This window comes from Anopheles coustani, chromosome 2 (genome assembly GCF_943734705.1).
Source record: "Anopheles coustani chromosome 2, idAnoCousDA_361_x.2, whole genome shotgun sequence".
Classification (NCBI taxonomy): domain Eukaryota; kingdom Metazoa; phylum Arthropoda; class Insecta; order Diptera; family Culicidae; genus Anopheles; species Anopheles coustani.
In genome coordinates, this window is record NC_071289.1 from 48819530 (window position 1) to 48842819 (window position 23290).

General features: G+C 45.3%; 2 protein-coding genes across 2 annotated transcripts; one reads left to right on the top strand and one right to left on the bottom strand.

Annotated features, from left to right (window-relative positions):
- The first annotated feature begins 3037 nt into the window (after positions 1-3037).
- Positions 3038-3856, top strand: LOC131264505 (putative nuclease HARBI1). The gene is made up of 4 exons (XM_058266801.1): positions 3038-3166; positions 3226-3367; positions 3426-3486; positions 3847-3856. Exons 1-4 carry the CDS (start codon positions 3161-3163, stop codon positions 3854-3856), a joined length of 219 nt encoding a protein of 72 aa, XP_058122784.1. The 5' UTR covers positions 3038-3160.
- A 17764-nt stretch (positions 3857-21620) lies between these two features.
- On the bottom strand, positions 21621-22638 carry LOC131264506 (uncharacterized). The gene is made up of 3 exons (XM_058266802.1): positions 22051-22638; positions 21682-21804; positions 21621-21635 (listed from the first exon to the last, which is right to left on the bottom strand). The coding sequence occupies exons 1-3, from the start codon at positions 22636-22638 to the stop codon at positions 21621-21623; spliced, it is 726 nt and encodes a 241-aa protein (XP_058122785.1).
- Between the last annotated feature and the right edge of the window lie 652 nt (positions 22639-23290).

Consider the following 23290-nt stretch of genomic DNA (forward strand, 5'->3'; position numbering starts at 1 on the left):
TAAGTCGTAAAAATTATCGCTAGCACTGTCTCTTTCCGGTTTCTGATTAAAGTCCCCAAGTGGCATGATACTATCGGCGGGTTTCATCATGTTGTAAACTTCTTCTAGGCAGCCCGCTAGATTACGCAAGGTGTCTACATCATTACTTAGATATGGTGGGATGTAAATAACACCAATGTAGAGGACCCACTTTGGCAGCTGGATCATCACCCATATCATCTCAAGTAATCCGTAGTTACTACGTACTCTTGTCGAATAAATGCACACATAAATGCAAAATTGAAGTTTTATGATGTTGTATTTTCATTGCGTTCATGCAATCTTTTAAAGTTATAACATGCGTATCTTAACTTTTGAATTAAAAACTCGCCTACCATACGGTTATTAACTTTAACCAGATTTGTGGATCACTCCACTATATTAGTCAAAGTGGACATTGAGATCATCTCTGATTTGCCCCTCCTCGTCCAGGAAATATCAAAGAGTAACTCGGGTGTTAAGAGTGCTCTCAGTACCCTTGTCATCCTTTGCTTCGGTTCTTCAACATTTACCATAGTTTGTAGTCAATTCACTATGTCCGTTTTATACGCTAGCTCTGCTTCTAGACGCTCATTAAATTGGACTAATTGTTCAGTGGTAGAAATCTGAAGAAATTCATAGTCCTTTAAAGTTTGTGCAGGAGCTGGAGTGCCGTGCGTAAATAAGGCGGCTATCGATGCCTCCACTCTGACCTATGGATTCCACCATTGATTCGTAAAATGCTGCATTTCCTCTGTGGAAGAATATCCTCACAATTATTAAAAAACATTAAACAACCAAAATATCCTTTTTACCTTGTACAATCTTCCGCATGATTCCAGCGGTCAGTGGTGTGTAGTCTGATGTTAGTTGACTAGACTCCATCTGTTTGCACGGATCTGTTTGCACGAATAACCACTCCTTATTTCAGCTGACTCGGGCCTAGGAAGAAACGAAACAATAAGCAAAATATAAAACTAAGAAAGGTTTTCTAAACTCACCAGTAGTAGCGGGAGAAGAACGACCAGAAGGTTTAGCAGGAGAAATATCCAATCCTTGTTTCAGCTGACTCGGGCCTAGAAAGAAACGAAACATTAACCAAAATATAAAACTACGAAAGATTTTCTAAACTCACCAGGAGCAACGGGAGAAGAACGACCAGAAGGTTTAGCAGGAAGTAAAATCACTTTTTGATTCAGCTGACTGGGGCCTAGGAAGAAACGAAACATTAAGCAAAATATAAAACTACGAAAGATTTGCTAAACATACCAGGCGTAACGGAACTCGAAATATGCTTTAGAAAAAGCTGTTTCGGTGCTGTCGCACCTGTGAATGAAGCCATTTTTGTTTGAAAACGCAACTGAAGTATTGTTATATTTAGGTTTACCTTCAATTATATCTTCCTCTGTGAGGACCAATTCTTCCAAAATCCGACGCTTCTTGGCCGGTCCTAACATGTCATTCGATGCAATATCCATCGCTGGAAATTAAAAAAAAATTAAAGACATGCTATGAAATTGCACTGGGTGAATTTTTCAAAACATATTTGCTCTATATATATAGGCATAGTATCATCTCCAGTTACAACGGCACCAACGGTTCAACGCAATTATCGTGCATCGCGAACTTCAACGATCACAACCCACCCGGGTTCAAAACAGCTCATCGGCCGTACCACGGTCAATGAATGCGGTTATCGAATAGGGGATTTCATGTCCACCATATTGATTATACTCAAGTGTCAAATATTGTTTATAAACAAAGGGAAAACGATGAGCACTGACGACAATTTTCCCTTTTCTGGAGGACCCAGCCTTATTCATCCGGTACCTTGATGAGAACGCCTTTCTCGGACAACTACGTATCGGCAGCAACTTTCTGCACTTTTCGGCGGCAACCATATAGCACAAGCCTGCTTCAGATAGGCATGTCACATGTAATTCGTCGGAGTTCCAGTTAGGTAGTGCATCAGAGCGGATGTTAGCAGTGCACAAGCTTTCCTGAAGTGGTTAGCTGAAAAGTAGGGTTAGCTTAGGGCACGACCGCGTGGTCACGCCGAGCTGGAGCTCAGGTCAGACAAATCCTAGCTGCCGCACATCTCGTGCTGTTTGAGTCAATCAAGCGGACCACGAGGTTTTTGTGTCCTGACAACGGATATGGCTTTATAGCCGGTCCTAAAGGACGAGCCCCTTTATAGGAGTTCGGACAGAGCCGGTACGCCTCTGATTACGAGTAAGGGAACAAACGTTCTACTTTGTGTAGGAGGATATACCCCGACTCGCATAACGAAATAAGAAGAAGAAGAAGATAGGCATGTGCTTCATTCACCTGCTTCACTAGCTTGATCAAAAAGCAAGACAGCCGGCCCTATTCCGGGGAACGGTCGTTCCCGGGAAGGGTCGTCCCCGACGATTTTGACAATATAACAGTATTCGTTATAGTAGGCGGTATTTTTACAGTTGAAATCAATCGTGTCGTTTGTTTACTGTAGTTTGTTTACTTTTGAATTTGGATTTGTGAGATTAAAATTGCTCGAAACATGAATTTTATTCATTTTCCCATCATAAATGATGCTGACGACATCAGAAAATTAAATATGTATCGGCGAAAGCTTCGGTTAAACTCGAATCCAAAACAGCTTTCTGAGACAATGTAGGTAACGAAAAGAATTTCATTTGGACCAAGAATGTAACTTATTTACATTTCAGGTTTCAACAAAACTTTATGATATCCAAAGATATTTTCATGGATATTGTAACCTTGGACCCCACATTGGATCCCACATAGGCGCTCGGACCGATTATGGTTTGACGGAGGAACAAAAATTAGCAGCTTGTTTACGGTACTTTGGTGAAGGTAGATATCAGCATGGAACAGGAAAAGATTTCCATGTTGCAATGGCGCAGTCAACGTTCTCGAAGGTGCTACGTGATGTACTTCCACCAATGCAATCCCTTTTGGGCGACTGGATAAAATTACTTATGACCGAAGAAGAACGAATTGAGGCTAAGGAATATTTTTTCCAAAAGAGTGGCCTTCCTGATGTGGTGATGTGTGTAGATGGAACACACATCAAAATAAAAAAACCTAAGCTGCGGCCATTGCAGTATATGAACCGAAAAAAATTTACAGCATAAATGCTATGATAGTAAGTATAACGATATATGATATTATATGAGCTTTTATCGAAATTTTTAAAATTTCCAGGTGTGCGATCATAAAAACCGAATTCGAGCAATCGATGCCCGGTTTGCTGGGTCCCATCATGACGCACACATTTGGAGGGTTAGTCCAATAAGCAAGCATTTTATGGATCGACACAGAAATGGATTCAACGATAAATTGCTAGGTACATTTATAACAAGAAGTTGTGAAGAATGTTGTTAACTGATTGTCTTTTTGATCAGGAGATGCAGGTTATCCGGTAGCAGACTGGCTGATTAAGCCTTACAGGGATCCAGATTCAGGGTCTCCAGAATCTGAATTTAATAGGAAGCATTCGTCTGGACGTATGATAGTGGAGAGGACAATCGGTTTGCTCAAGAGTAGATTTAGATGCTTGTTAGGAGTAGATGGAATGTTAAATTATGAACCGCAAAAATGTGCACAAATTATTAATGTATGTTGTGCTTTACACAACATATGTGTTGAAAATAATATAGAGTGGAACCTCCATTTCCAATCTTTACTAGAAGATGTGGGAAATGATTCCGATTAAAAAATAAACAAACATTTACTGTTTTTGTCTTTTTATTTCTAGTTCTTCCCGTTTCAAGGCAATTTTCATATTAGCTATTTCTATTTCTAATTCTATTTTTTTTCTTCTAGTACTTTGTAGTACTCGATCCTGTCTCTTTCGAGAGCTAGCCTTTCCTTTTCTATTTTCTTCTTCCACTCAAATTTTTCCTTTTCCAAGTTCAACTGTCTTTCAATGATTTCATTTTTTTTAGCCAAAAGGCTATTATATTTTCGCTGCTCAAATAATTGCAGCTCGGCTATTGACCGTTTTTTCGGCCTAGCTGCACTTATTTCCCGCAATGATAGGGGCGTTTGTCCCCGTGTTGGCGTCGAAGCAGGTGTTCATGGATCCACCGATGGTTCCATCGTTGGTTCTACCGATGGTTCCACCGATCCACCACTGGTTCAGGCGATGGTGCAGGGGTTGCTGATTGGGAAAAACCCATTCCCATTACTGGAACATCAGCGTTCCCCTTACAACCTTTTTCAGATCCAATATCGCGATGGCCTGCTCCTCGAGCTGCGAAAATGCCTTGATCGAACAAGGCCCTCCGCCGGTTGATTGGTACTCGCGATTGTTGTGGGCGAGCTTCTTTTTAAGGCCATATTTATATCCTTGCCAAGCCTGGAACGAAGTAAAAACATTCATGGGTTAACTGATATGGGTAATATTTTGTATGATATAACACGCTTACTTCAACTAACTAACTGGAAGCTCAACCCGCCGGGTGCGCCGCATTTCGGAGGATGCTGGGAACGGCTGATAAAATCCATCAAAAAGGTGTTAGAGGAGATGAAGCTTCCCCGCTTACCTTGGTGCTTCTCTCAACGTTTGGAGAGGTTCAGACAATTATAAATTCCCGTCCACTTACGCAACCACTTTTTGTTAGGTACGGCAAACAGGAGTCACTTAGAACCGGACAACGCAGCAGCGCTAAAGATGTCCTGGAAGGCTTCGCTGGTGTTGGCAAACATATTCTGGAAGAAGTGGATCAAGGAGTATCTGCCGACCCTGACACGTAGAACCACATGGTTCGCACTGGTGCGACCGATTGAGGTTGGAGACATCGTGCTGATCGTTGACGTGGACCTACCTAGAAACACGTGGCCGATGGGGAGAGTGATAAAAGTAGTGAAGGCTAGCGACGGACAGGTTCGGCGGGTTACTGTGAAAACCGCAAACAGATTATTAGTGTTGTGCTTCTATGTGGGTGTACTTTATTATAATTAACGTTAGCTTATACTTATGGTAGTGGTGGCTGCGGAGAGGTACGTGCGTTCGCCTTGAGTGTCGCTGGTCAAAAGGGCCGAACGACCACGCTGTCTCCAGCTCGCGTCATCTCGCTGATGACGTATGATCGGCATGCATTTATACCTGGCGGTACACTGCTCCAGCCTCCAACATCTCCCCCCTATGAAGACTGTTGTCCATATCGGTTTGGAGCGGAACGGTTACGGCTGGAACGACGTGGAGCCGCTGGTTGTGCTTGATCAGACTCTTGAACTGGCGTATCTACTGGGTCATTGTTTTGAGAGGGAAAAGCTAGTTGACTAGGTCTCGTTGGAGTATCCTCGTTTGATTGAAACTGTTCTACGAGCGTATACCATGTAAGATCCTGATCTGATGAATCCCTATTGTTAGTAATTTCCCTTAAATCGCCGCGAGTACGTAGTTGGTTAGTGTGAGCCCTAATGAGTTTTCCTCCGTCTAGTAGTACATTATATAATACGTTTCCTACTCGCTCAATCACAACACCTGCTAACCACGATAGTTTTCCTGTCTTGAAAGTACTTGCGTAGACTTTCTGATTCTTCTCAAAAACTCTCTTTTTAGCGCCGTGATGCCTATTGAATTGATCTTCCATACGGCGGTTTCTTTTTTGTTCGCATGTCGTCTGTGTAGAAGGTTTGAGCAAGTCCAGGGTTGTCCTATGCCTCCTCCCCAATAAAATTTCTGCAGGTGAGAGTCCGTTTGGAGCTGATTTGTTTGGCGTTGATCTGTAAACAGACAAAAAGGTTTGTAGTGCTCTAGATACAGACTTAGTTTCTGGCAAAATTTTCCTTAACCCTCTCTTGAGTGTGTCCACGAAGCGTTCCGCTTGTCCGTTGGACTGAGGATGATATGGGGTGGTTCTCAAGTGAATTATTCCGAAAGAATCGCAAAATTCCTTGAATTCAGCACTCGAGAATTGTGTACCATTGTCAGATACAATGGTTTCTGGTAATCCAAATCGCGCGAATGTTTCATGCAGCAAATCCAGTGTCGATATCGTTGAGATAGATGACGTGCGGATGATTACAAGAAAATATGAACCTTCGAAAGGACCCGCGTAGTCTAGATGTATGCGTTGCCAAGGGTTGCTGGGTAGCGGCCACGATGATAGAAGCGATTTCGATGGTGCCTTCGCTACTGCTGCGCATTCCTTGCACGCTGACACAAAATTTACGACGTCTCGATCTATTCCAGGCCAGTATACATAACTCCTCATTATTGATTTCATTCGTTCCTGACCAGGATGTCCTTTGTGTAGTTCCTTGAGCACTGCAGCTTGGTATTGTTTTGGAATCACTATGCGATCACCTAGCATGAGACACTCTTTCACAATTGAAAATCCTTCGTTACGATCGTAGAAAGGACGGAGCTCTGGACTCACTTTTTTTGCGTTATTCGGCCAACCAGTTCTCTCATATTGAATTACTTCCTGTAGTAGCGTGTCCTTAGATGTGGCTGCTTGAATATCTTTGAAGCTGAGCACTGGTAGTGCTGTGAAAACTGCTGACACGTTTGCAAAAATTTCTTCCTCTAATTGCACTGCTGCTATGACGTAGTCTTCTTCTTCTTGTCCATAGCGTTGTTCTGCAGACGTCAATGTTCTAGAAGCATGGCACACCGCCTTTATGGAACCATCCGGAAAACGATGCATGAGACACGCTCCTATTCCATGACTGGATGCATCGGCAGCAACTATTGTCTCCAAACTGGGGTCATAGTGAGCCAACAACAGGTCTGAGCGAAGCAAGGCTTTGAACTGATCAAATGATTCTTGGCAATCCTTATTCCAATTCCATTTTGAATCCTTCTTCAGAAGTGCATCTAGCGGACGTCTTAGTTGATGCATGCTGCTAACGAATTTTCCATAAAAATTAATAGCGCCTAGAAATGATCGTAACGTTGTTAGATCTTGAGGAGGTGTTAAGTTGCAAATAGCCTCTGTTTTCGTTGGATCTGGGCGAATTCCTTTGTGGTTTACAATGAACCCGAGATAACGAATTTCTGACGCGAAAAATGAGCATTTGTTGAATCTTAGTGTGAATCCCCACTCTTGGATGCGGTTGAGCGTTTTATATAATCTGGATTGATGTTCTTCGACAGTTCTGCCATGCACCAGAACATCATCGAGATAAGTTTCCACACCTTCCAGTCCGGCTATCATCGAATCCACTATTTTTTTGAATGTGCCGGGAGCTGATTTAATGCCCGGTGGTAATCGGTTAAACACGTAGAGACCACGATGGGTGTTTACCGTGAGCAGTTTTTTTGATGTTTCTTCTACGGGAACCTGCAAGTAAGCATCAGAGAGATCGATGTGTGAGAACATAGTACTGCCTGAGAGTTTGGCGAAGATTTCTTCCGGCAATGGTAGCGGATGTTGATTCATCTCAATGCTATTGTTCAGGCCAGTGGAATAATCTGCGCACACACGAATTTTCGAAGGCTGGCCGTTGATTGCTTTCTTTCGAACGGCTAATATTGGTGCTGCCCATTCCGAAAATTCTACTGTAGATATGACACCCATATTCTCTAATCGATTTAACTCTGCCTCAATTTCCTGTAGAGCGGCAAATGGAACTGGTCTTTTAGTGCGATAAATTGGCTGAACATTTTCCTTCAAATAAAGCTTTGCTTCAGCTTTGGTGCAGCAACCGAGTGTGTTTGCGAAGAGAGATGGATACTTTGTTTGCAGCTCCTGAGCTTCGCTGGTTGCGCTCACACTTTTACACACAGTTTCTAGCGGCATTTGCCATAAGTTGAACGATTCTAAAAGATCCAACCCAAAAAGATTGAGGTTGTCAACTTTTGTGATAAATAATGTGCATCTACGCTCGGTTCCGTTGAGGATGACGTCACAGTCAATTTGCGCGTGAAGTGGAAGCGGCTGTCCTGAAGCGGTCCGAGCTTTAACTGACGGTTGTTTTGTAGGTGGACTTCCAATCCGTTTCCAATTGTCTTCCGTGATGATGGAGATGTCAGAAGCACAATCTAGCTGGAGCTTCACTTTCACGTTATTTATCATTACACTGATAAATTTACGCCTGCTTTGCGCATTGATGTGATTAACCGTGCGGATCGTATTGATATTCGATGCCTTCCCTTTTCTACGTTTGCCTGGGTTTGATTTCACACATTGACAAAACCCTTCTTTGTGTCCGATGCCATCGCACTCTTTGCATCGGTGATCGAGATAGGGACAGTCTCGAACAAAGTGTAACTTTCCACACTTCCAACACGGCGTTCTAGGTTTTCGATGCGTAGAGCCCTTTTGTTCGATTTGCGACGGCGAGAACGCTCCTCTTGGTGCTTCGGTTTTTTTCTTTGTGAAGCGCGGTTGCTGAACCACGTGCACTGCAGCATCACTTGATTTTTTTTCCACTAATTCCACATCACGTCGCAGATTTGTTATTCGACCGCACTCGGTTATGAGTTGTTCTAAAGTGGTTGTTTTGTTTGCTTCGAGCTTTGCGAGCAATGCTTTTCTTATTTCGGCGTCTTGAGCTTCGTGTAGACCGCACACAAAAATAAGGCACTTAAACTCGTCCACTGAACAACTCCCGATGCCAAATTCTTCACATTGCCGATTAACTAACCCTGCGTAATCAGTATAATCTTGCGTAGCACGTTTTCTCATTGCGAGACAGTTGTAACGTTTCGAGAACAGTGAAATTTGAGAACCGAAAAGCTTTCTCAATTTCGATACTGTGTCTTCGAAGTTTACGTCTCGTGTCGCTAGCGGCAAAATATAATTTGAATACTGCTGAAAAGCGTCATTACCCAGTTTTCGCAGTAATAAACGTGTTTTTGCAGCGTTATCGAGATTTGCAGCGTCCACTGTGAATATGTCCTCGTATCGACTGTACCACATATCGAAAGTGTAGCTTTTGTCCTGCGTAGGATTGAAGTCGGTCATGGACCTTAGCAACGTTTCAATACGCGTATCCGTTGTCGATGTCTTATCCGTTGTGGAGAATTTGGACATAAATTCCGCGAAAAGTTTTTTAAACTCTTCGTCCATCCTCGTCGCCAAAATGTTGTGCTTCTATGTGGGTGTACTTTATTATAATTAACGTTAGCTTATACTTATGGTAGTGGTGGCTGCGGAGAGGTACGTGCGTTCGCCTTGAGTGTCGCTGGTCAAAAGGGCCGAACGACCACGCTGTCTCCAGCTCGCGTCATCTCGCTGATGACGTATGATCGGCATGCATTTATACCTGGCGGTACACTGCTCCAGCCTCCAACAATTAGAAAGACCAGCGACAAAACTGGCGGTATTAGATGTGAAGGTTAGGAAACTGTAAGAGCTCATGCGAGCGATCACGTAAACAGAAGGCAAGCGACCCGATGGATTCACTGGTCTGCGGGGGAAAATGTAAACTTTGTTTGCCAACAAGGAGTAATAAGGGAGGAATAAGGAAAAGGAAAAATATATTCAAAAACTAAACTAGTTACGTAAACAGAAGGCAAGCGACCCGATGGATTCACTGGTCTGCGGGGGAAAATGTAAACTTTGTTTGCCAACAAGGAGTAATAAGGGAGGAATAATGAAAAAGAAAAATATATTCAAAAACTAAACTAGTTTCAGAACCCTGTGCCCTGGGCCTGTCGAAAACATCCCAACAACGTATTTGCTTTTTATTCATAACGGTTCTCGTTAGTGCATAGGAATAAGGAACATATATGCAGCTTTAAACTAATGGTAACAGGAACGTATATACAGCTTTAAACTAATGTAAACTTTAAACGTATGTAAAAACATAAACTATTATATATAGTATTTCCATATGTTTATTATTTTTATATATTTGGGGGTGCCCATGGCGCAGCGGCAGCGCGAGGAAACACCACGCCGATCCTTCTTTCGGTCACGGAAAACTCTTCTTGGAGAGAGGCCTTGTCCCACTTGGGGATGTCGTGCTACATAAAAAAAATTCTATTTATTATATAACTATTAAATATATAAGGAATTGTTTGAGTATCCTTCACTTCAGTTAGTTCTTACATATGTATTTTACAGCCTTCGTTTGTGCTTTGCGGAGGAACTTCGTTGTGTTTTACTAATATACGTGATAGGAATCATAAGAAAAAAATTATCTCATTATCGAAATTCAATTCAATCGAGAATTTCTTCATCTCTTAAGCAGCGAGATGCATAGCTCCACGTGTTTCAAATGTATCCTTCGTAGTCTGCTGCTGTTACGGTTTCTGCTCCATTCTGCATAGTCTTCAATAATTCAGTTTCGTTTTGGGGATTAGCCCACCTTGCCGAATTTTTACACTTACTAAATAAGTTTTCAATGGGATTCAAGAAGGGCGAATATGGTGGTAAATAAACAGTTTGGTTTTGTCCATCCCTAATAGCGTAACTAACACATTTATGGAAACGGACATTATCCATGACAATGGCAGACTGACTAATATCATGGAACCTCAGTTTTTGTTTCAGTTCCAAAATTAAGTCTTCGAAAGTTAAACGATTTATTGCCTGGTAGTGTATCGAGTGTGTAGTGTAATCTAGTAGTGCAAAATCCCACTGTTATTCATTGCACAAATAATGGAAATATTACGTGACCGAATGGTTGGACCCACAACTGTTGCAGGAATTCCTTTGGCTGATCGTCCCAATGACGTACGCATGCTGACGTTGAACCCAACCTCGTCGACAAATACCATGCCACCACTATCATGGAACTGATGGGATGGATCGTACAGGAATGTTGCATAATCGTTGATAACTTTTATACAAGTTATGAATTAGCGAAGTCTTGTCCAAACCGAAAGATCCATATAGTTGAAACTCTTCGACACAATAAGAAACTTTTCCCAAAAGATGTTTTGAACTGCAAACTTTAAAAAATAGAAATGGTTTCCAAAGAGGATGATAATGGAATCGTTGTATTGAAATGGAAAGACACACAAGATGTTAAGGGCACGGTAAACGAAGCGTAATCGCTGGTCTCTCGTGTATCGTCGATATTCAGGCCAAGCGTCATCTTTGCTTTGTTTATGTTTTGCAATTTGGTAAAAATGGCAACATTTCTTGAAGCTACTGCTATTATTTTGTTGTTTATTCTTAAAAATACAAAAACTGCGCTAAATAATCATATAAATTTGATAAATAATTACGATGAATGAACTATTGATTCGTTTGTTTACGTACTGACAAGATTACGCATGCGATTATAGGGTAGGTGAGCCAAAATTCTTTTTGACAGATGGACCAGCAGAATAACACGATTACGCTAGCGATTACGCTTCGTTTCCCGTCCCCTTTAGATTATTATCTTCAAAACACGCACCTATCATGGTGCCAACCAATAAGAACTTTGGTGGTACTAGCTCTAGTACCCCTTATTAGGATTACCAACCGTGAATGTTTTAAAATTGCAAAATAAACATGCAATCAAAAGCCGCCCGAATAATCTGGGGAAAAACATGAGACGCGCATGTCAACGATGCTAGGCTTCACGAAGTAACAGCATGGACCGATCGAAGGCTCGCGCTGATTTAAAAAAAGTTACCACCTATTGTGCAAGTTACCCGAACCAACCACAAATGTGTTTAACTTGTTTCAATGTTGTTTGTTTTCATGTATGGAGTTTTGTGTACACTAAAAACTCGACCAATACTGAACCGTCGTTTCTGAAACTTTCCACGCATATAGTTTAAGCACTGCAGATGTTGTTTAAGATTCGTTTGATCACTTTTTTGAGATAAAATCATCTAAATTTTACAATTGAAACTCAGTTTTACTTATACAAACAAAACAAACACGTACGCATTCTACACTGCTTCACATAAGAACAAAACATAGCAAAAATGCACAAAATATGTATTTTTGTTGCACAAAACAAACATTATCTACAGTTTTCGGTAGTTTTTACAAAGAACAATAATTAATCGTTGGAATTTAAGTGTTTTCATTAACATTATTCTAATTTATGGCTCATACACGGTTCTAATGAAAATAAACATCAGCCCAAGTATGTATGCATCGCTGACCACTACTGTAACGAAAGTGACAGTACCAGATGTCAAGGTACATTCATCAAAAAAGGTTTATACTTCTTCTTCGTGGCGTAACGACCTCTTGGTCATGCCTGCCCGTTAAGGGCTTACGAGACTTGTTTCCCTGTTGTACGTGGATAGAGTCCTCTCGTACAGGGGAGGGTCCGGTCTCGGTTGAGATTCGAACCCACGCCGTCGAGGTGATGAGCCCTCGCAACCCACTAACGCTGTTGTTTGCTCACCGTACAACTGTGAAATTTTAAGTTTTTCTTTGTTTTTTGCCATTCATTTTTTGTGGATTGTTTCCTGCATTGTGCTAACACACTCTTCGTCACTGTGCCGCTGAAGTTTCGCGCCTGCTTCCACTCAATAGCCCAAATTTTTCGTCTGCATTGGGACCCGCTTGTGCCGGTTGCACTCCCACACAAATTCGCAATGGCCGATGTTTGTCGTTCGTGTGCTATGACGCTTGATGCCGCGGATAATATAATTACCTGTACATTCTTGAGGAAGTCCGATTCTTACCATCGCGCCTGCTGCAAGTTTCCTGAAGCGTTGATCGATGCGATCAAGACCCACGTCGACATGCACTGGAGACATGCTGGTTGCACAAACGTTCTTAAAAATCCGCGCAATCGTGCCGTGAAGGAATTGAACCAGCAGATCAGCATTCAGACCACCCTAGCATCGAAAGCGCCAACGATCAGGACACTTCTTGAGCCACTTGCTGCCGAAGTACGTAATGGTTTCGCTGCATTGAAGTTAGCATCTACACCGAAAGTGGTCGGATCCCGCCGTCCTGTTTTGGAGTTTGTCCCGGCAGGCAAGCGAAGGCGCGTTACGGAGGAGATTGAATCGGCGGGTGCTGTTGTCAACACCACCAACGACAGCCAGAGCAACGACGTGCCCATGACTGGGACAAATCATGCGGTCGTTAATTCATCTTCCTCACGTATACTGCAGGAAATTACTGGTACTGATACTAGCTCTTCGCCGCTAAGGGCAGCCGGACCTGCTTCCCGCACATCCCGAATTTGGATCCGTATGTCCAATCTTTCATCAGATGTGACCGTAGCTGATGTTATTGCCTCCGTCAAGCGCCGTCTCGAGACTGATGACGTCATTGCATTTTGCTTGTTGAGGAAGGGAGTTCGTGCCGATAGGATGAACTTCATCTCCTTTAAGGTGAGAATCCCTGAGACCCACCGTATGAAGGCTCTCACTGCTGCCACCTGGCCCGCAGGTGTTGGCGTTCGTGAGTTCATCTCGCATCGTCGGGATACGCACGTTCACCGCCGCACATCGTCGTCCAATACCACTCCAGTCCGTTCCACAATAGCTGGCAACACACATACACCGGCACTACCGCCAACGCGCACTGCTTCCACCATACTCAACGGGACGATGGATACGGCCAGCATGACGTTAGTTGAAGGACTGCCGCCCAGTTACAACTTGAATCACAATAATAGCCGCCCAATTACTCCTATTTTACACCAAACCACGCTTGACCACTTTTTTCACCAATGAACGGATCATCAATGTGTCCTATCGCCCCACATTACTGTTCGTGTGTCGTGTTATCGCGGTCCGTTTTTCATCGTTTTCCTGTGCATTCCGAGCTGCTGCCCTATTTCATCATTTTTCCCGCGCCTCGTTGGAGCAATCGCGGCTGTTTGTTTTGGTTGTGCGAACGATCTCGCCCTGGGCTCGGATACGACGCAGTCCTCCATCTGTGAGGCTTGGTTTCATGATGCCTGCACTAAGATTCCGGACTCCATCCTGGCGGACATCAAGCTACACTCTTGTCTGCATTGGAGCTGCCCCGGTTGCACGAAGGCCCTCTCTAACTCCCGTTGCAAGGCCCTAAAGAACATTGGATTGCAACCGGGTTTCCAGTCGGCGCTTGGCGCACTAGTCAACTCGCTTAAGGATGCTATAATTCCGCCGCTCACTAGTGAGATGCATTCACTGATGAAGGCGAGCACATCTCATTCTGCCAACACCGCACCGATCCACAGTTCACCAGCACCACGGTCCCTCCGGCCTGCCTCCTATACCGCGGTTGCACGCCGTTCTAATGCACCGGCGTACGAGGCGATCACGGGCTCGAGCACCGCATCGCCGAACTTAGTACCCGCACAGGGACGCGTTCCTCCACGGTTTTGGCTGCACCTCATGGGACTCGCAAATCACGTCACAGCCGACCAAGTGACTGCATCCGTGAGTCGTCGACATGTCACGGAGGACGTTCTTGCCTTCTCTCTCCCGAGCAGAGGTATTAGCCCAGCGTCGCGACGTACCCTTTCGTTTAAGGTGCGCATCCCCGAATCCTGCCGTGAGAAGACCTCCATCCGGATTCCTGGCCAGTAGGTGTGCGGGTGAGAGAGTTTGTCATTGCTCCCCTCCGGGACACTCGTGCTCCGGACTTATTCGAGTCACCGCAACAGCCTCTCACTGATACCACCCACAACGAAATGTCCAGCCACAACCGCACACTTATACACACAGGCTCACGCTCACCGTCGACACCACACACATCTGCACCCACTGTGCTGGGCTTCGTCACCACTCCGAAACGGTCCCCTCTGCAGCCCGCCGCTCCGTCCAGCAAGAGACAAAGAATGCTGACTCATAGTCAGAATACTGAAGTACTGAGCCAACCGTTTCGTACCTAATGCTGGCCCGAATGATGCACGGACGGGCTCGGAGCTGAACTGCTTCTATCAGAACGTGCGTGGCCTCCGGACCAAACTCGACTCCTTTCGCCTGGCCGTTTCCTCTTCGGACAACGATGTGATCATTCTTACTGAGACTTGGCTAGACGACACCATCACATCCTCACTACTATTTGACGATGCCTTCGTTGTATTCCGATGTGACCGCAGCAGCGCAAATAGTACTCGCTCTCGTGCCGGTGATTTTAACCTGCCATCCATCGTCTGGGGTCCTGACCCTGCCGTGCCGCCGTTCTTTCGTCCGTCCTGTTTCGCCCAGAGCGACGTTGCGTTCATCGACGGAATCAACACTAACGGACGACAACTTGACCTGATCCTGGGCAACACCCCGGCCACCGAGGTATCTGGCGCCATCTATCACGCGGCTCTGCAACTGCTACCCGAAGATGTTCATCACCCTGCACTGGAAATGTGTCTTGCGGTTGACTCATCTTCGTCCGAGCCCATCAGGCACCCCGCCCCATCCCCAGGATTGCCGGCATTGGATTATCGCAAGCTTGATCGAGCTAAACTCGCCCGCCTCATCTCAGAGCATGACTGGAGCTTCCTGGAGTCGGACTTCTCCGTTGACGACGCTGCTGCAAATTTCACTTCTGTGATCTCGTCTTTCCTAGTCTCCTGCTGTCCCGCCCATCATCCCCCTCCCCACCCGTTGTGGTCAGACGGTCACCTCCGTGCGCTTAAGGCCGGATTCAAGCGGGCGCTGCGAGCGTACCCTGTCTCTCGGTCCCAGTACCATTTGCGGGTATTTAAGTACGCAGCGTCCGCCTATCGCAGCTACAACCGGGTACGACTCAGGACCCATGTCTGGCGTATTCAGGGGAGGCTGTACTCCAATCCTCGGTCGTTCTGGCGGTTTGTTAACCAGCGCAGAGGCCGATCCCGTATCCCCTCCACCATGTCCTCGGGCAACCGCTCGGCTTCCTCTCCCCAAGCGATCAGTAACCTGTTTGCTGAACGTTTTGCTGGGCTATTTGTCGACCCAGCGCTACGGCGTCCCTCTCGTCAGGGGTGGCGAATGTACCGTGTGATGGAGTCAATGTCGACACCGTGGCCATTGATGTACCCTCGGTGATCGCTTCCCTTAACCAGCTGAAATGTTCCTATTCCCGTGGTCCCGACGGCATCCCTTCCTCGGTGCTGATCCAGGCCAAGGAAGCGTTCGCCTCCGTCCTTGCTCAGCTCTTCACTCGGTCGATCAGGGATGGGAGTTTTCCCACCATGTGGGCGTCTGCTTGGTTGGTTCCTAGGCATAAGGGAGGATGTCGTACGTCCATCCCTAACTACCGAGGCATTTCCCTCCTTTGTGCTTTCTCTAAAGTCCTCGAGTCCATTATCCACTCAGCCATCCTTCCTTGTGTTCAGCCTATCATCCCATCCGCCCAGCACTGTTTCATGCCTAGACGCTCCACCGTTACTAACCTCTTGTCTTTGTTGCAAGACCTGTACCCGTTCATTGGCCTATCCGTTGTACCTCAGGGGAGCGTCCTGAGTCCAATCCTTTTCACTCTTTTCATCTCGGATTGTGTCTGCGCCCTCCCACCAGAGGGCTGTTTGATGTACGCCGACGATGTCAAGTTTTATCTTCCTGTGTCCTTGTCCAGTGATCCCCTCTCTCTGCAAACCTTTGCAGATTCCTTCTCAGCTTGGTGCATCGCCAACGGTCTGGTGCTATGCGTGGCGAAGTGTTGTGTCATCTCGTTTGGTCGCTCTCCCGACAAACTGGTGCACAACTATCATCTCAGTGGCCTGAGCCCGTGTGACCGTAGTCAAGGATCTGGGGGTGTGGCTGGACGATAGGCTGACATTCAGGTCGCACCTGGACTCAGTCGTCGAACGGGCAAACAGGCTGCTGGGACTCATCGCCCGCATGTCATCAGAAATTCGCGACCCCCTATGCCTGAAGGCGTTGTACTGCTGCTGGGTTCGACCCATCATGTTGTCTGGACACCCGCGGGCGTCACAGCGATGGATAGGTTGGAGGGTGTGCAGAGGAAATTCACGCGTCTTGCCGTCTAGCGATTCCTGAATGACCCCTCTGCTACCTTGCCTCTCTACCCGGTCCGGTGCCGTTTGCTGGTGCTGGTTAGCGTCAAGGATCGCCACAGCAACGCTCGCTCGTTGCTGATCGCTAACATCCTGCATGGCCATATAGACTCTCCTGGCCTTCTCGCAGCCATTCCTTTCTACGTCCCGTCCTACAGGTTGCGAGTCCGTCCTCCTCTTCATATTCCTACACGCCGGACTCTGTTTGCCCAGAATGACCCATGGCTACGTGCATTGTCCGACTTTAACGCCGTCGGTCACCTGTTTGACCACCACACGTCCTTGTACGTCAGTTTCCGTTCTCGTCTCCTGTCCACCGTTTCCTAATCTTTTTTCGTTGCCCCTATCCTGTACCCGTTGTAACTCCCCTAGTTCTGTGTTTATCCCTCTGTTACGTTTTTAAGTTTGGACTTTGTATAGCCTCTTGGCTAACAATTTGATAATAAAAATAATAATAATAATAATATACAATTTTGTCTAAAGTTAACGTTACTGTATCAAAAAACAGGTTCTTTTGCATTCCAGGTTCACGGTTCGTTCCTTCCTGAAAAAAAAAACGCGTTCCGTTCCGTTCCTTTTTTCCGAATTTTTTCCAACACTAGTTTTGACGTCATTGCCCCTATACTGGCTGAAAACGCCAGGCAATGATCCTGCACGGTTTTCTCCAAGCCCGGAGTCGCAACTCCGACGAGGAAGCAAAGGGGTGAGACTAAGTTGGGACACCAGTCGATTGTAGCTAAGAATTCTGGTTTTTATTGAATAGAATGCGGAGCATATTGAATAAGGATATGCTCCGCTAGCGCTACTTAAATCTACCCTACTTACACAATTTTCTCTACTAAATACAGCTACCCTTGTAGCTACGGAATACGGAAGCAGCAGAGCTTGTGTGCGGAAGAAAATATTACACGCGGAGGGAGATACTATCTTAAGGAAAAAAATATGACACTCGGAGGGAAATACTATCTTACGGAACTTAAGCCGAAATTACAAACTAATGCGTTCCTATCCTAATTGCCCTACCTATCTCCCTACCTGCCCTAGCTAGCTTCTTTGTTCCGATTTGCCCTAGTCCCTATCTATCCTTATTGGCGCGGTCCTAATCCCTATCTATCCTATTCTATCCTTCCTTATCATTATAGTCTATATCAACCTTATCCTATATTTACCTTAGCCTAATAAAGCTTCCTACGCAAGCTCCGCTTAGCTTACGTAGGAGCTTTCCGTCGGCCACACTGGCGAACATATTTAATGCGTCCCTTCAAACTGCAATTTTTCTCAACGATTGGAAATCAGCCTGGATGACGCCCATTCACAAAAAAGGAGACAGCTCTTGTGCGGCCAATTACCGTGTTGTTACGTCGCTCTGTGCCTTATCGAAGGTATTCGAACTTCTGGTATACGACGCCATTATGAGAGCTTCTTCTAGTTATATCAGTCCATCTTAACATGGGTTCGTTCCAAGGCGGTCGACAACTACAAATCTCACCGAGTTCGTCAGCAATTGTAAGCGTAGTCTGGATTCCGGCACCCAGGTTGACGCAATATATTTGGACATCAAGACTGCCTTTGACACCGTATCCCACAATATCCTGCTGGCAAAGTAAGCCAATGGAGGAGCCGTTATAACGACGAGCTCTACGAGCTGTACGGCGACCTTACTGTCGTACAGCGAATTAGACTCGCCAGGCTCCGGTGGGCTGGTCATGTCATGAGAATGGCACCGGACGACCCAGCCCGTAAAGTCCTCCCTGTCCATCGATAAGTGTCGAGTTCTGTCGTTCGTGAGATCTAGGGTCCAAGTCTTGTGTGACTACCATGTGCACAATTGCGTGTTGGAACGCTCGGAAACAATCTGTGATCTTGGTGTGTTACTTGACAAGCGTCTCAGCTTTAGGCCGCACATGGAGAATGTTTTGAGTAAGGGCAATCAGCTATTAGGTTTAATTTTTCGTTTGACTAAGGAATTTCGAGACCCGCTTACTATTAAGGCTTTGTATTGTTCAATTGTGCGTCCTGTACTAGAATACGCTAGTGTTGTATGGTGTCCCTCTGCCACCATTTGGTCCCAAAAGATTGAAAGCATCCAACGAAAAGCAACACGCTATGCCATTAGGCTACTTCCTTGGAGGGCAGGGGACACCCTCCGTTCGTACGATGCCAGGTGTCTTTTGCTCGGCATACAACAGTTGTCTTCACGCCGTAAGTCGGCCCAATGCCTCTTCATAGCAGGACTAATTAATAATCACATCGATGCGCCTAACTTACTGAGTGAGATCCATTTTTCAGCGCCATCAAGAATGCTTCGGCCTCGACATTTTCTAAGGGAAAAGCATTTTCGCACAAATTTCGGACAATCAGAACCAATCAATGCTATGACTGCAGTTTTTAATGAGAACTCAGACCTCTTTAGCTGTGAAATGTCCCAAGTAACTTTCCGTGACTCTCTGCGTGCGCGTTTTGCCTAGTTTTGTTATATAGTTCATAAGTGTTTATGTAGACTAATAATGTCCGATGGACCAAATAAATAAATAAATTATCCCCCCTAATCCTTGAAATCAATGTATTCCTAGAGATTCCTTGTCCACAGTTTTACTTACTATATTTTTTTGGTGGCAGTCCACCTAACCTAACTGATCGCCTTACTGGAGGAGACTTCGACTCACTACGTCTTCGTTTCTTCCCAAAACACATCCTTGTACACATCATTCTCATAATAGTATTTCCCATATGGACGTAGTTTATAATGGTGTACAACCCTCGCATTTCCATTAATATTAATCTGATATAATGACTAATACGTTTCAAAACAATAGCAGGAATCCATCTAATCAATTCCTTAAAATGATTTCTATACATGACATTTGTACGTGGTTTATAATCCTTCACTTCTTGGAAATGTTTTCCGTCTTGCTCTTTATCTGCATTTGTACTCGATTTTACTTGAACAGTCTGTTATCTTTGAGTCCTTCGCCTTCAGCTTACTTAATAAAGTATGAGGCATGTTCTGTATGTAGTCCACTCTTTATTGTATGCTTTTGATAATGAACACTCGCGATGATAGTTTAGCACGGAATGCCATTCTATCTAGACGAGCTGTCAAACGTCCGTGCTGCCAGGCCGTTGCATATATAACATTTCCTCCCCCTCATGATGAAACTGGATGTGCCTTCTTTATGTGGGTGAAATTCTAAGAGGAGCTCGTCGAAATCTTGTTGAACGCCGTGGTGGCTGCGACGGATGTTCCTGTTGTTGTGGACTGCTACTGGGTGTATTAAATGAGTCGTCTGAGGCGGTGTCTTCCCTTAACGCAGCTTCGGATGTTGTGTTGGGCCGTGACGATAAAGTTGGCTATTGGTATTTTCCATGGCATCATATATTTGTACATCTTTCGGCATATCCGCTGTTATCGTCAATGCAGGAGGGGTGACGCTAGATGGGGTACATACGATCTCATTGTTGTGGTTGTTTTTGTTGTCTGGAACATGGTAGCGTATCTGGTCGATGTGTCGCTTCAAATGCTTTCCCCTGTACTCTATTTTGTAGTGCAGATCTCCTATGCGTTTAAGTATTGCGCCACGAATCCATTTATCTGTTTTGGCATTCCCCGATAGCGAGTAAACTGTTTGTCCAGGTACGAACGTCCGGAAAGATGGTTGAAATGCTGATTGTTGTTTCTCCATAATGTTTCTTCTGGTATCTTGCGGTCTGACTAGGTCTATCTGTGTCCGTATGTTTCGACCCAAGAACAATTTGGCCGGCGATTCTCCTGTTTCACTATGTTGGAAACTGCGTTCGTACATAGCGTTCGACTTGACCGTTGGTTGCCGGGTGGTATGGTGCTAACAGTTTATGGTACTTCACACCCCTTCTCTGCAGGAAATATTTTAATTCGGTTGCTGTGAATAGCGGACCGTTATCTGGTAATTGTAACTGGTATCCCGTGTGCAGCAAATAACTCGTCCAGAATTTTGATGGTTGATGTTGTGGTCGTAGATGATGTGGAACCATATATTCGAGAAAAACACAAGTGTGGGCCCGAGCTAGCAAGTTGAAATGTTCTGACCGTCGGTAGCCCTAGTCAAGGTGCACTTATCATTATATGGGGCCAAAGTGCCAAGCAGGTCTCCAAGTGGGCCATATGGGTGTTCCAAGGTTTGCACTCAAATGAGTAGAAAACAGGGTAAGGTACGGTGTACCAAGAATCACTCGGGATATGGATGGCCGAGTCAAATGGCATAGCGTTGGAAAGGTCTCAACGAGACCTAACTACCCTTAAAGTATGAAGACCGAGACTTGAACGACCGAGAAGTTATTAAGTGGACAAGTGGTAAAGTTGCACCAAAGTCCGTGTTACCCGAAGTGGTACACGAACACCCAATATTCGACCAAAACACAAGTTTGGACACGAGCTAGCGAGCTACATAGAGCAAAATGGTACCAAGGTCGAAGGAAATGGGACTTGGACCAAGAATACCACCAAGTTGATGAAGAGATAGCAAGTTGGCGTAGAATAATTATAAATTGGTGGTGATAATACCAACAAAAAAGTATATGAGGGCAGTTACATCCATTTACTATATGCGTCCACGATGATTAGTAGCATTGACCCCGCTACAGGACCAGCGTAGCCAATATGGATACGCTTCCACGGGGCACTTGGGTATGTCCAATGATGACTATTGTATTTAGGGGGCGTTGGTCCGTGGCGTGCGCATTCCGTACATGACTCTCCTTTATGTCCCCTGAGATGCCGATCCTGCCTTCTCTAAACCTAATCAAAACGCCAAAGAGCGACGCTACAGCCGTGGGCCCTGGTAATAGTTGTGAATTAAGTGAAATTCCATTATTTTTTGCTGCCTCGTCAAATACGAGTCGCGGTTTCGGGTTCGGCTTATTCTCATTTATGACCAAAAAACGTGGAATATAATTAACCCTCCCTTCGATACATGCTGTCCCACGCTCAACCCTTCCTGCGTATCCCTTTTCGCAAGAGGATCGTATCTCACTGTGATACCACAAGCGAAGGGTTTCGTTTCTTTTCAATCTTCGTTCAAAGCATTCCAGTCTCCTGTACGCTTGGGCATAGCTGTTGGGTAGCTTAGGAGTGTCACTTTTCCACAATAAACCAATTTCATATCCGTATTTTCCCTTTACGAGCGTTTCTTTCATTAGCAGCTTAGCTCGCTCAATTTCCGGGGATGCCAATAATTTTGAATCTACCCTTACCCCGAACTCTTCGGTGGAAAAATAGCTCCTTATCAAACGTTGCATTTCCGCGACTTCCTCGTTTGCTTCAAATATTGTAAGCAACTTCCCCTGTGAGGCACCACCCTTTCCACCCATGACCACCCAGCTCAAGTGAGTTTCGGTGGACATCGGTTCCCCCGGATGTCCAACCCGAGTATTTTTCCCGTACGTTAAATGGGCGTGGGGCAATCCAAGGAGAAGCGTTGGAGTGCCTTCATAACTTTCGAGGTCGATTCCAGCTAAGTGTTGATAATGGCGCTTTAACTCTCGTGCATCAACTGACTGGGTGGGGAGATTCATTTTACTCACCGTCCTTATCCCGTCGAGCTTTAGCAGGATTCCCTTTGCATCCATATTCTCTATCGAGACCTCTTCGCTGTCCGGTTCCTCCTGCAAATCGCCATTCCTCCACGATAAAGTGAGTGGCTTCAACGAACCTTCGACGTTAAGGAGGTCTTGGGTTTCCTGCGACAACAAACTCGCCGAGGATCCCGAATCAATTAGGGCAAATGTTTTTACTATCCTATCCCGGTGACGTAGTGTCACTGGTATAATTTGGTACAGCATTTCTACATGAATGGAGTGCATCAAAGTTTTCTCTACTGGAGTGCTCTTTCCTGCCATTATTCGATGCAACAAGGAATTGTGGCGCTCCTGCAACCATTTTCTTTGCACTGTTGGGGGAAGGCTGCACCCCCGTGCCTCATGATCGGTTGCCATGCAACAATTCGCGCAAACTCTTAGGCGCCTCACTGTATCCCACCTGTCATCTAACGACATATTACGGAAACGCCGACATTCGACGGTTGCATGATTGTTCCCACACACCAAACATTTAATCCATTATCGTGACTGCTCCGGAGAGGCTACTGTTACCGCCGACCGTGATGGTTCGCCCGAGCTTTCGGCATGGAGCCGCAACGCCAACCGTTCCTTTGGTCGGAGCCATTCAGCCAGGTCCTTCAGGGTACGAAACCTTTCGTTGCCTTCATTAAGCCTTTGTTCTATCCATGCGTATTTTTGATCTTCTGGCAGCTTATTTACCAGGTCCTTAAGGAGCCGTTGGTCGTTCAAATACTGCTCCTGACCGAGCATGGTCATATTAATGACCATGTCGTTCAACGCGTTCATAAAGAGAATGAACGACTTCGGCTCAACCATGGTGGGGTTCTGGACTTTCATTAGTTTGTTTAAACAAGCCGAATAAATAATGTCGGCG

Bases quoted from the DNA above. Each gene is read 5' to 3' on its own strand.
- LOC131264505 (XM_058266801.1), top strand. The intron at 3,368-3,425 runs GTACATTTATAA...CTTTTTGATCAG, and splicing joins ATTCAACGATAAATTGCTAG to GAGATGCAGGTTATCCGGTA.
- LOC131264506 (XM_058266802.1), bottom strand. From the start codon at position 22,638: ATGCTGTACCAAATTATACCAGTGACACTACGTCACCGGGATAGGATA. The intron at 21,805-22,050 runs GTAAGGGTAGAT...TCTTGCGAAAAG, and splicing joins TTTCCACCGAAGAGTTCGGG to GGATACGCAGGAAGGGTTGA.